Below are 13759 nucleotides of genomic sequence, written 5' to 3' on the forward strand. Positions count from 1 at the left end.
TTTGGCAGCTTTAAGAGAAAGTAAATTGGAAGAGATGAGCTGGAATCTGTGACCTTTAATATTTCATGTCATAATATGTTTTAAGTATCATCATAAGGTGAGAAAGGGAGAAAAACAGTTTTTCTGAAGACCTCTACAAGGATGTTCTGTCCATCTTATTCTGGGTCTAAAGTGAACACACTTCTGGAGATCTTTAAGAGGCAAGTTGACATGGACAGATTTTGCATCTACCTTTCATGTTCAACTAAATAATGAGCTTAGACACTTCAGCAGGTGACCTCATTAGAACCATTTCTTTGTCTGGGAGGTAGGTTGAAAGTCTAAATGACGTGGTTTGAATCCTGCACATGGTGTCAAAAATAATAATAGCAATTATTTTTACTCTGAAATTTAACAAAAGAAGATTTGAACCAGTGATAATTTGACTGAATTTTTAAAAATCAATTTTGTTGATTTTAATTATGCTTTGATAACTGAGAGTAGGGGAAAAAGACACCTATTGCAGACATAGCAGAATTTATTTAAATATTAATGTTTAAGAAATACAAAAGACAAGACGCATGGATTACTTTTCCAGCAAATTATTTCCCATCAGACTATCAGCCATTGATTTTTTCATATCACTTGCAATGAATTTTTTCTGAAGAATAAAAGTAAACTCTGTTTTGGTTTGTTCACTTCCGTATATTTCCTGACTCTGACTAGAGGAATTAAAACTAAAATAATGCTAATGAAACTTTTCCTTTTCTGCTGTCTGGTGAAGCTGGAAAATACCTACTAAGTGATAAATAGTCTTCCGTGATATTTTTACTGCATTAAGCAGGAAATACGATGCTGAGAGAGACAGATTAGCACTAAAGACTTGGGAGCTTAATTATGGTGACAAGCTTTCTATAAGAATATCATTATCTCAATGGTGAATAACAGTTGTATTTTAGTAACTGGACATTATTTAGATGCTTTGACATGCAGCAAATATTTGGGTATTTTTATGTAACTCTTAAATGTCAGCAAATGATCATGAAATGCTTCTTCAAAATGAAATGAAAGTTGTGTGTGATTGTGGTTTTAAGTACTCTTGATGTTCCACAAATTCAACTAATTTTTGGCTCTTGTGAATTAAATACACAGCTCTGCAACAGCAAAATCAGTGGTTGCTTTTGAAACTGACTTCAACAAGACAAAGATGGAGAAGACCACTATGAAAAATAAAACACAAAGAAAAGATAAATAGCCTTATTTTTATACATAAAAAGTAATTTTGTCTTCTTAATGAGCCTCACAGTGGGTTATGATTATCATGTCGAGCTGGAGTTTTCACCCTATATACCTTATTTTTCTGAAACTTGCTGTACAGTCATATTTTTACAGTCTTTTCCCTGGCGATGATTACTGTGCTTTAGGGTATGGGAAGTCAGTCTGAGGAAGCATCTGCTGTCATGACTGATCTCATCATAGTCCAACATCACCATTGTAGAGCAACTTTTCTTAAGTGGGTAAATGTTGGATTTCTGCAAATAGTCACATACAGGTACTTTTGAGATAACAACATCTGGTTGCGTTAAAAATTTATTCTGTTCTTTTCCATGTCTGAAAGGTTTACAGGTACTGTAGAATTAAGAAAGATCTATATTCTTTTTTTTCTCTAATACAAGTTAAAATTAAATACATCTGAAAGCTTTTCCTCATTCTTTTCCTGTGTGTGTCTTCTGCACATAGTTGAAAAATAGTTAATTCTCAAATTTATGAAAATTTGAGAACTATTACCTTGAATGAGGGAAGGAACATTTTGCGTAAAATTCTTACATTAGAAATGCATGGAGCTAAAAGGAGTAAAAATAACTAAAAAGTTATTTTATTTACTCTTAAAGATAATAATATTTTACTTAATGTTATTTGAATTGTGGTTTACAAATGAGTGATGGACTTTGCAAAATAGGTTTTGGATACAGAAATCCAGTTATTAACATCTCTGAATTTAGCTGCCAATGTATGTGTGAGGAAGTATGTTTTAAATCTCTTACCAGCTCTGATAAATATGCCCAAAATGCCACTTCAACCCTTGTCTTGTACCCTCAGTTGAGTCATAATTGAACCCTAATTTCTTAGAAGTCTTGAGTTTTACATATATTGCTACTTGCTAATTTTTTTTTAAAGCTTTCTTTCACCTCGTCGGCTCTTCCAATGTTGATGTGAAAAATGCAATGACCTTCAGTGGGCCTCTGGAAGACATGTTTGGGTACACAGTCCAACAGTATGAAAATGAGGAAGGGAAATGGTAAGCTGTTTTTCTTTTCTTAAATGGAAACTCCAAATTATCAGGTATTCTGTGCCTGAGGTGCTGTACTATTATTTGTAAGTATGCCCGATACATAAGGGTCAGATTCTGTCAGTCATATTTCTTAAAATAATGCACAGTCCTAAGGGTACCTGAAAAGATTGGGAGGCTGAAAGATCCAAATTTCTATCTACATTTGTTTCCTCAAAGACAAAAATGAGTTCACAAAGTGGGTAAATTCCCTCATTGATGGAGCTGAGAAAGTTTTGTGTTATGCCTAAGCCCTCTTTTTTCCATTTAGCAAATAAAATAATGATTTGTCTTTTCTTTCTGTTAATGTATTGGCAGAGAAATTACTCCTGTGTTATCTAACTAATCTGTATAATGTATTTTTTCTAAAGTTTTGTATCACAGGTTGTCTGAACTGAGTTTTTTAAGTGGTGAGAAGATTTCCCTGTCAACATATTTATTACTACAGTACCCCATCTTCTCTTTGGAGGGCTAATTATGTCTTGCAGTTGGTGATATATTCACATTTGGGACTTGGAGCTGCCTTCTTAACCCGTCTTTTCCTTCCTGTTGTTCTCCTGAATTAGAAGTTGCATTTTGATGTGCTTACAAATGTCATTGCTTCTTGGTCTTTTGACAAACACCTGCTTATGCTTTTCAGTTGTAAAATCGAACTTCACAGGCTCACCACTGAAACAACGATTGAATGGTAAAAGGTTTAGGAATCCTGAGATCTCCATCATTCTTTGCAGATTGCTCTGGTTTTCCCAGAGCTTTGCCAGTAATTTGACATTCTTGCTAAACACAAGCGCTACCGCGGGCAGCCTGGGATGACGGGCACGTGGCTGCCTGACAGCCGGGTCAGACTGTTCTGCGCTGCCCAAGAAATCCCCCCAGCAAGCACCGGGGCTGTCTGACCCTGAGAATCTGTCCACCACTGCAACACAGGGCTCACCACTGGGCATAGGGGATGTTCATGGAAATGAAATTGCAGAGCCTGCTTTTGGAAACGGTAACTCTTGGTTGCCCAGCTTTGTAGGATGTTTAAACATACATTTGTGTGAGGGCCGTGGGAGAATAATAATGACCTTTTCTGAGGTAATTTAGACCTTCAGGACATAGTATCCATTCTAGGAGCTGGGATTTTGTGAAGTAAGCTATATTGTTGTAAACTGTCCTGAAGCCTTTCAAGAGTAAAAAATAATGTGAGCTGGAAGTGGCAACTTTTCCAGTAGGTGAAGGAAGACAGGAATCTAAACTCATGTGCTAGATCTGAACATCTCTGAAATCAAACTCCAGAGCTGCTGTTAAATTGTCAAGCTTTCAAGTTGCTTTCAGCTTAGCAACATCCAGGGCAGGAAATCTGTAGATTGGCAGTTAAAAATAAATATACAAAGCTGCCTTGTGATGCTTTGTCAACTGCTATAATGCTACCTAGATACCACAGATAGAGCTTTTCACAACAGATGTTCTGTGAGCCTGACTGCGGTTGTTTCTCGGTAAAACTGGGGTCCCTTAAAAAAATGCCCCATGCGAAAAGACAAGATAGCCTTTCAGACCACTGCTCTCTGTTCATGGGACTCGCTCTTTCTGAGAAAAGAACAACCTGGGGACATGATCCTGCTAAGCATTGATCACCTCCCATGGGATGTCAAGTACACTCAGTTTTTCTGCAGTTAAATGGAAGTCAAGGATGCATGATAGACTGTGGTGCCTGTTTCTAAGTCTCAGTGTTAAAAATGCATACATTACAGCATATAGCTTGAAAGAGCAGTCAGATCCAGTATATACTTAGAGCATTTTATTTTGCTTAAGAATTAATTAATTTATTATTAATGAAAAAATCTTAATGGATCACAACGAGCTATTCCAGAATAGTTTTTCTAGAAGTTGGGTTGTGTACTGAGTTTAAATTCTCCTTTCTGTCTTTTTTTAATCTGTAGGCTACAGTTTACCTGTTATGTCATTCTGTTCAAATAGCTTCTGCTTGGACTCATTAATTTATGATTAAAGGTTGAAACGGTTCTCTCAATAACTCTTCACAAGCATCTAATTGTCCAGGAACAAATCTCACTGAACTATTACTCTTCATGTTTCCTGTGTGTGCTGTGAATTGTAATTTAATCCAAGTTCTTTCTTACTCATTTAGTGGAACCAGTTGTTATCTGCTGGGTAATGCTGGGCTATTTAGTGTAGCTAATGAAGATTTGAGAACAAAACCAGTGCCCATCTCTAAGCAGCGTTTCCCGCTGAAAACTGGATTTAGGAGTGAATGCTAATTTGTGGTGCTTTCAAAGTACTATCTGAGAGTAGTGATTTTTGATCACACCAAATTTTGAAAAAAATGCACAGGATAAAAATCCTTAACATTTTAAAAAATTGAAATTTCTTTTAGTAACCCTTTTAATAACATTATTTTATTATTCATGAGGGGAAAAATTATGTATTTCACACTGCTGGCTCACCTTCCTTAAGACTGAATTCTTCTGGGTTCTTGTGAGCTTCTTTGGCATTTGATCTCTCAGCATTGAAAATACACTTTCTTTTAAAATATACTAAAGGAGAAGGAGATATTAAATAAAACAGGTATTTCCTTCTGTATTACTTTTAATACTTGTCATCTACCCAGCAGTATTGCTTTTATTTTCCACTGGAATTTTTTTAAATGTTAGTCTATTGTGTAATTTGGTATGTAGGCATATTTCCTTTCTGTGTCCTTATTAAAGAGGAGACAGAGTGGCTGCTTTTGCTTGTATCTGAACTAGCATAATAGATACTTTTCTTGCTCTCCGTCCTGTACACCTAGTATGGAGCTTGCTGCAGCTGTGCTCTCCCTGTAAGTTTTATTTGCTGACTTTCATGCCTTTTAAGAAAGAAGAAATTTCAGGTAACTTTTTTCATTTTCAGGGTACTTATTGGTTCACCGTTAGTTGGCCAACCTGAGAAAAGAACAGGAGATGTATACAAATGCCCTGTAGGAAGGGACAACCAATCACCATGCATAAAACTGAACTTACCAGGTATGAAAGAAAATAAAGCTGTGTTACATGGAGGAATATGGAGGTCAGATCTTAGGAGATTTTTAGCTAGTAAATATGCATTAGAATTGTTTCTATAGAGAAAATTTATTTAGGACTCCAGAGCAAAATGTGAGGATTTTGTGTTTGTGTTCGTAACATCAAAAATAATTTTATTTTAAAGCTTCTTATTGCCCTATGGAAAACCTGTTCACAATTTTAGAGTGGGCATTTGGCCGTGTATCAAAACTATTAGGACTGGTATTAATTGACTATAGTTGGCAGTCCTGGCATGGAGCCAGAAAGGTCATGGAGCATACATTCATGGAATACCCCTTCCAAAGCTCTCTGAAACCACCAAGAGCATTCATAACGCCATCAGTAAACTTTTGATAAGAACATAACTAGCAAGAACCAGGCTGATGCATCTTAATATGATACAGGTGAATACTGGTAATTTTCTTGCTCATGTCAAGAGATAACATGAGGTAGACAGGAAAAGACTTCCTGTTAATACGAATTTCACTAAATACACCTGTTGTGGTATTTTTTATCTCCTCTTTTCCCTAGAAAATCTAAATGTCAGTAATGTAACATAGCAGTAACAAATATAAAAGCTGCTTAGTCATTTATAGCAGGACAGGGTAAAAAAATGAATATTTGTTTTCTAATTAACAAAACTGTATGAACAGTAATCTCTTGCTTTCATTGCGCTGTTATTTTTACTTTTTTTTCTTTTTTACTGTTTAAGAAAACTATTTGAGACAGCAACACAGACAAATTTCTGGGATAAAAGCCAGTCCCAGAAATTTTTCTTGATTATTGCAATTCAAGAAGGAGGAGGAAGGGTGATAAAATATTTGATGAAACCAGTGTCAGTCTGGGTTTTATTTTAGAAGCTGGAAGCTCCATGCTAGGGAATATATATTTTAACATTTTGTTTTCATGTTCCCAAATACTTAACATTTTAATCTATTTATAGCTGCTACTTCAGTTCCTAACGTCATGGAAGTAAAAGAAAACATGACTCTTGGAACAACCTTAGTGACTAACCCAAAAGGAGGCTTTCTGGTAAGAATGGACTTTTTGCCAAATTTAAAAGAAGTCTGTGTGTTCCTCAGGTACCATAACAAAAACATTTCACCCTTTTTCATCTTTTGAAGGCTTGTGGACCACTTTATGCTTATAAATGTGGGCGTTTGCACTACACAACTGGAGTTTGCTCTAATGTCAGCTCCACTTTTGAAACCGTTGAGGCAATTGCTCCGTCTGTGCAAGGTATGCATGCCACAGCAATTCTCTTGTGTGTCTGAAAATAGTGCCAAACAAGACAAATGTATACACATAAGCATACCAAAAAAATATGAACTGCTTAACTTAGCTACCAACATTACCAAGTTAAGTAAATGTTTTCATTGTCCGTATATAACCTAAATTCTTGCTACTTTTGGAATTTATCTCAATATAAACAATCATTAGAGTGCTATGTAACATCCAAACACAATTGCTAAAAATAGTTGCTTATGTTTTTGACTTATGGCCAAAAGACCCTTTTTAAATAATGATGGCATGTTAAGATCTAATACAAACCCAATTTAGTAATATAGATAAAAATCTTAAAGACCTGGTGCTTTGGAAAAATCAGAGAGGAACAGATTAATGTTGAAGAAGGTAGGGGTCAGTGGTAAATACTCCAGTTATGTGATCTTCTAATCCCATTCTTAAATTTCTGCTTACAAGAAAGTGCCTTGCTGATAAAATGAACAGAAACCACATAAAATACGATGCAAGAGTTGATGAATGACAGTTGGTGACAAACATGTCAGTTCAGCCCCACTGCAGAAGGATATGCATCTGTTACTGGTCACAAAAGTAACAGGAGCCATGAGATATATTTGATCCTTGTTAGTATCAATTCTTACATGGCAATTTGTGTTGCAGAGTGTAAAACCCAGTTGGACATCATCATAGTACTCGATGGGTCCAACAGCATTTATCCATGGGAGAGTGTCACAGCCTTCCTAAACAGCCTCCTGGAAAACATGGATATAGGTCCTCAGCAAACACAGGTAACACAGTAGATATTTTATGATTGTTTTATTTGTGACATAAAAAAAAAGGATTTACAGCAAATGACATGAGAGCATCGTCTATGGAGCATTTCAATTCCAAGAACTTATGGCAATGGGGTACTAAAACAAAATAGCTGAAACCATAACTAAGTCAGTATCTGCCACCAAATCGCAGTGTCAGGGAGGCTCTCCCTCTCCCCACCGCTCGGGCAGTCTGGAGAAACCAGCTTTCTAAGCTAGAGGCAAAAGTTAAGTGTGCTCAGTGAGGCTGTTTGAGCATTGTCCTTTCCCACTTCCTTCCTCTCCACAACCACTTCTTGTCTTCTTTCATACTTCATATCACAAATGTCATTTCTGCTCACCCGAGGCACACATGCATGGTTCAGACAGCCTTTGATTATAAGCTTTTTGGAGCAGCGTTCAATATTTTGTGCTGTGGAGCATTGAGCATACAGATTTTAAACATTTGAAATTGTAATTAATGAGTGGCTATTAAGCCAAATGTTATTAATGGCAGAAGCTGCATATATATAATAAATGGAGAGGGCCAAATTCCCAGTTGCTATAAATCAGCGTGGTTCCAGCAGAATTAACAGAGCTACAACCAGTTACGCCAGCTGAGGTTACGACATAGGTTTCACAGTCTGCTGAACAGAATGTGGACACAGAAAGTTTTATTAACAGCAACAGAAGAAACAGGGTCTTCCTTTCAATTCTCCTTTTTCCCCCCTCCCAAAGTCAAGGATTTACTGGGATCCTGTATATTTGATAAGCTGCAGGCCAGTACTTTGTGGTTTTGCTGCTTCAGGTTAGCTCCTAACATTCAGCTCCTGCCTTCAGAAGGAGACCATGAGACGGTGTAAAGGATACCTGTCTGCAGAGAGTATTGCCATCGTTACTTGCTGTAGGTGAACCTGCTTTGGCAGGGGGGTTGGACTAGGTCATCTCCAGAGCTGATTTTCCAAGTTAACTGGGGTTTGTGAGTTACCACCCAACTCCCCTGTTGGCTGTACTGAACATTGGCTGATAAAATAATTACTTATAATTTACAATTGTGTTCTGTTATTTTAAACACACCGTTCTTCCAGATATTGTCAGGAATAAGGAAAAACACATTGTCAAATTTAACAGAAAGGGAAAAATAATAATTCTTCCTGGTCCTTTAAACTGGCGACTACTCAAACGTATGCCATCTTGGGAAAATTCTTAAACCTGAAGTTCCCAGTACAGGGCAATGACTGCATGGAAATAATGACTGCCTTCTGCCCAAAGGGCTTCATGGGAATAATACACAGGGCAATCAACTCTACTGCACACTCGCTCCTCTTCCTCACCCTGCAATTCCTAAATTTTCACATTGCCACACCTCTGTTATGTTTGATTTTGGAATCCTGCCTCGTCTGTGTGGCTCAGCTCACGCACAAAAGCTCCCTTGCCGGCCTGCATTCAGCAACGCATCACCTCCACCTACAAAATCCATTCTACTCACAGTTTGGCATAGCTACCCCACTTCTCACACATGCACTTACTTGAGAACGTCAGCTTTGGCATCTGATTGCTACAGAGCAGAAATATTTGAGAGGGAGCTAAGAATGAGATAAGGAGGAGAGAGGCTGAAAAACTGAAAATGGAAGGCAAAGGCTAGGTGGAATTTTCTCAGTTCCTCTTACCTTCCCCACCTCCCCAGAACATATCCCATCTCTCTCCTCTCCTCTGAGCCCACTGCTTGGGAACCATGGCACAGCCAAAGGTACTAATGAGTTTATACTGTTTTCTTTCTCAGAAACTGTCTTTCAGTGGCTATTGAATGGGGAAGAGGAGAAATGACAGGGCAGATTTATTACTCCCCTTTCCTCTGAGAGCACAATACAGGAACAATTGTTTACTTTCTGTCTGTTTAGATTGATTTTTCTATGTTCACCTTTAGGAGATTGTTGAGCATGTAGAAATCAGTGGACTTTCACTGACTTCAGATTGTTTTTCTCTTGAACAGGAAAGGAATGTGGTGATTACAGAATAACTCCTTAGCAGCTTGGGTGTGACTTGTTCAAAACTGTGTTTTGATTAGAGGCTTGCAAGATATTTTTTTCCAAATTACCCCCTCCATGAATAATGGTCATTAGATTTGTGGCAAGTCAGAAGAGAATTTCCTCAGTGTCTCATGTTTGGCAAATTTGAAAGTGAAAGCCAGAAGATTCAGATGCAAAAAGCCAAAGTTTACGGTATAATTTTTTTCAGAAGTATTTCCTTCCCTTCCTCTTTCCGTTCTCCAGAAAATCCACAACACAATGCTGTTGGCTAAGCTGCATATCCTGAGGTTAGGGATAAAAGAAGTAAAGGGAAAGTCATGATAGAAAACTGGAGAAGGAAGACGGAATTAAATGAGACAAAATGGTACAAGTAAGAACAAAATATTTATCCTGGCCTTATTCCACATTTTAATGTAACTGCAAAGCAAGACAGTTTTTTCCCTCTTTTTTTAAATTTGTCAAGATAATTGTCTTTTTAATATGAGGATGTGTTTTTTAATCCTTTACATGTGAGCAACATTCTATAGTAGAAGAATATCAAAAGAGAAAGCAGAAATCTTTGGTGTATTCAATTCCAGCTTTAAAGTTTTGTTGGAATGACCTTCAGAAATTTTCAGACAGGTTTTATTTCTGCATTAATAAATGACATAGGCCGTTATAGGTTTTAGCCTATACCTTATTATATCTCCAAAGGGACTGTATCAGTGGACTAATAAATCATACCATGTCACATCTTATGATAAGTTTTATCTTTAGAAGAACAGTAGTGTATTAAAGAGGTATTAAAATTATTCAGAATGAAGAAAGACCTTTGCAATAGTTTACAAGTAATTTCTGTCTGAGTCCCTGGGAACAAACTAACTGTAGCAGAATTAATTCAATTTTGCTTTGATTCAGATATCTTTAGCAAGCGCTCTATATGAAAAAATGTATTATCTGTTAGTGCTTCCCAAGGCATCTATCCTTTTCTTTTATGTTACAGATGATTTAAGTACAACCAAAAATATTTCTGATTTTCCACCACATCCCAATGGTTAAAATCCTGGCATATCATTTCCATATACTAAATGGTTTTCCTTTATTTTTGTTTTTGTTGTTGTTTTTTACCAAATAGATTAGCATAATAATTTATTAAGAAAGACAGAATGTACTTTACAAATAAGGGTCTGTATTCACTTATAGAACAACAATAAATAATCGCCCTCAGAAATGTTTTGTCCCAAAGTAGAACAGTCCTTCATTTGCCTGTTCTCTCGTACAACACTTTTTCACAGGAACTGGGGACAATTAACGAATTATTCCCTTGTGTAATATAAAAGCCATGGAATGCTAGGGAAGGGAACACAAACTTAGGAATTACAAAGATGTTCAATAGATTATGGTCAGTAATGCTGGGAAAAATACTAGGTTTTCTAGGGTAGAGCAGAATTACATCCTTCTGTGTAGTACTATTTCATCTTCCAGATTTAAATTAAACAGGCAAATCAAAACATACAATGCCCATAAGCATCATTCTTAGGGGCTTGCTGAAGTTACGCAGTTTGAACAGGTTTATTATCCCATAAAGGCACATTTGCGTCATCTAGATATGTCATTCATGGTTTTCCATTAGATTAAAAGGCTGCAAAAACTCAAACCTTCATTGCTATCTAATACAATATAATTCTAATTTTACAAGTTGGACTTGATTCTGTGACCCTATAGGAGACGGGAACATGCAGCTTAGTAGTACTTTGTCGGCTGTGGGAAGCTTTTTGTTACACGTTTTTGAGGAATGGTTCATCTTTGATCGCATGAAATATATAGAACATGATGATCAGTGTTTTCAAAGCTAGTGCTAAGGAAGGGTCCCGCAGAACAACTGATAACCACATGCCCCCCTTCCTTCCTGATTTACAAACTATACAACACAGTGCAGTTTTCCAGACTCAGATGTTCTTCCCATTCACGTCCTGAGAAGGAAATGCTCAAAATGTTTACTTTCTGTGACCACAGACAATGTTTCCTTTCAAATAGGAAATGACACAACTCAATGTCAGCCTGTAATCTTTTTTTAGGAAAACAACACCACCAACATGGGTCTCTAGAATCATGAAAGACTGGCAGATACTTTTCACACTGGCAGCAATCAATAGTTGATTTAATCCTTGGTACCAATAAACTCCTCAAAGCTGCAGATAAGAAGCCCATGAATCCACAGTGGCAGGCTCCCTGGTGTACAATAGTCTCTGGCTACACTTCTGTATGGTACCAGAACGCTTAAAGCACTCCTCCTGCTTCAGAAGACCAAATATAATGAAAACTTCTTGTTTATCACCAGTTAATGGCAGTCTTTTTAAATGGCAAGCAGAATCCTATTCAGGTTATGCTGTATGTCACTTTAGATGCATGCCACGAAATAGTTGCCTTGGAGGGAACAGGTTAAGAATTTCATCTTCAGCTTGGGGTTTAGTCAGTGCCACATGATTGCTGTGAGTGGTAATACAGAGAGTGCCACAGCTTGTTGTGTAAACACTGTGCAGGATTAATAGGCTGCTGCCCACGAGAACATGCAGCCTCTGGATGCTCTCAGCTGCAGGTGGAAGAGGGCATGCCTCCAAGAGAGAATTAAAACATCTTAAAAGGGCGCAACTTGTCATAACTTTGAACTTACAGCAGTTCTTCCAGATTTGATTGTGTTTTCAAAAGGATACAGAAATTACGCAGCATAGATTTTTCTGCCACATAACATTGTAATTATAGTTCCATAACTGTATCTAACTAGCTTTTCATAATGATCATGATACTGATGTTTAGTATCAAATATTTATCCAACTCTAACCCTTCTGCTACAAGCAGACAAACATTGTGCAAAATCTGAGAGGCTATGAAAGTACCTGAAAAACCACCTATAAAGCAATTGCAAAGTACATACTAAGCCACTTCTAAAATAATATGATGGTATAAACATCCCAGAGGTCTTATTGATCTTCAGTACCTAAATGCTAGAGTGCTTTTAATAATAGATGTGTGAGACATAAATGCCACGTAATACTGCATTATCCTAAATAACACCTATAAATTGCCGTGTGTAACATAAAATTGAAATATGCTAATGGAACATTGTGTGGATTCTTCCCAGTAAAAGCTGTCAAGATCCTGCCAAAACAATAAAACTGACAGAAATGAATGAGAGAAATTAATTAATATTTAAGAATATTGCTCATCTCTTTATTTCACACTTGTTTTTGCAGCAGATTCCCTCAGGCATTTGTGGTTGGGTTTCAATCCCATGCATTGATCTTTTGCACAAAGACTTATCCGGCTGAGGTCATCTAGAGTCTTTCCATAATCCTCCTCCATTCCAGAAGCCACCATTTTATTCACATTGTCCTCTCTGTCATTTCTCAGGTGTCTTAGTTTGGCTTACCTTCTGGGAGAATGGCTATGCCCTGGACTGCCCTGCTGTTTTCATCAAGACGAGGGTACTTGGCTCTTCCACTCACCCTGAGGGCCTAAATTGGTCATTGCAGTGCCGTTTCTAGGCTAGGTTTAGAGTAAATAAACTATCAGATGTGGGAATATTATTTTTGGATGGAATGTAGAAAGCTGTGACTGAACCATGGCTATATGCTATAAGGAAAACTATTTTAAGAAGTTGTGACTGATGGTTAGGGCATTGGTTAGGGCATTGGTCTAGAGGAGAGCAGAGCTGTGGCACAGATTACTGCAAGTCAGGAAGAGCAAGGAGTTGAGCCTGCTTTTGGCTTTGTTCCTGTTTTTAATAAAAACAATTTAGAAACTTCAAAATGTTTCATGAGATTGAGTGTCTTCTAGCCAGTCTTGCTTAAATGCTTCTAGATATTTCATACTGAGGGAAACACTCAGAGTTCAATTCTTTTCCTGGCTGTGGGTACAGATGGGCATTTACCCCACTACAGGAGACACAGATGTCTTCTTTAAGGGTAGTGGATTTTTAACATGAACTGTGTGTTTCAGGTTGGAATTGTTCAGTATGGACAGACTGTAGTCCATGAATTTTTCCTGAATACATACTCGACAACAGAAGATGTGAAGGCTGCAGCCACAAAAATACGCCAGCGGGGTGGCACACAAACTATGACAGCCCTGGGAATAGATACAGCAAGGTACGCTCACAAAATGTTGTCCTGCACATGGCAGAAACGAACATAACCAGATAAGCTGACGATTCTGATTTTAAAAATTAAAGATATGATGTGGCTGACATCTGACTTCAGTTTAGCTAGGCAAACAAAATTTAGGAGGAGGGTGGATAAACAGACCCTTTCCAGTATCTAGAGCAGTTGTATATGGCAACCTGGAAAGGCAGCTGTATCTTGAATGGAGGAAACA

General features: G+C 37.4%; 1 protein-coding gene across 1 annotated transcript in view; it reads left to right on the forward strand.

The window, feature by feature from the left end:
- The first annotated feature begins 2130 nt into the window (after positions 1 to 2130).
- The window catches only part of ITGA1 (integrin, alpha 1), a 43333-nt gene continuing 31704 nt past the window's right edge, over positions 2131 to 13759 (forward strand). The window contains exons 1-6 of the mRNA XM_009710605.1: positions 2131 to 2278; positions 5195 to 5307; positions 6287 to 6375; positions 6468 to 6582; positions 7246 to 7373; positions 13385 to 13533. Coding sequence (XP_009708907.1) covers positions 2205 to 2278; positions 5195 to 5307; positions 6287 to 6375; positions 6468 to 6582; positions 7246 to 7373; positions 13385 to 13533 — 668 coding nt within the window. The 5' untranslated portion in view covers positions 2131 to 2204. The remainder of the gene's footprint in view (positions 2279 to 5194; positions 5308 to 6286; positions 6376 to 6467; positions 6583 to 7245; positions 7374 to 13384; positions 13534 to 13759) is intronic.

This window comes from Cariama cristata, unplaced genomic scaffold (assembly GCF_000690535.1).
Source record: "Cariama cristata isolate BGI_N322 unplaced genomic scaffold, ASM69053v1 scaffold13571, whole genome shotgun sequence".
Taxonomy (NCBI): Eukaryota; Metazoa; Chordata; class Aves; order Cariamiformes; family Cariamidae; genus Cariama; species Cariama cristata.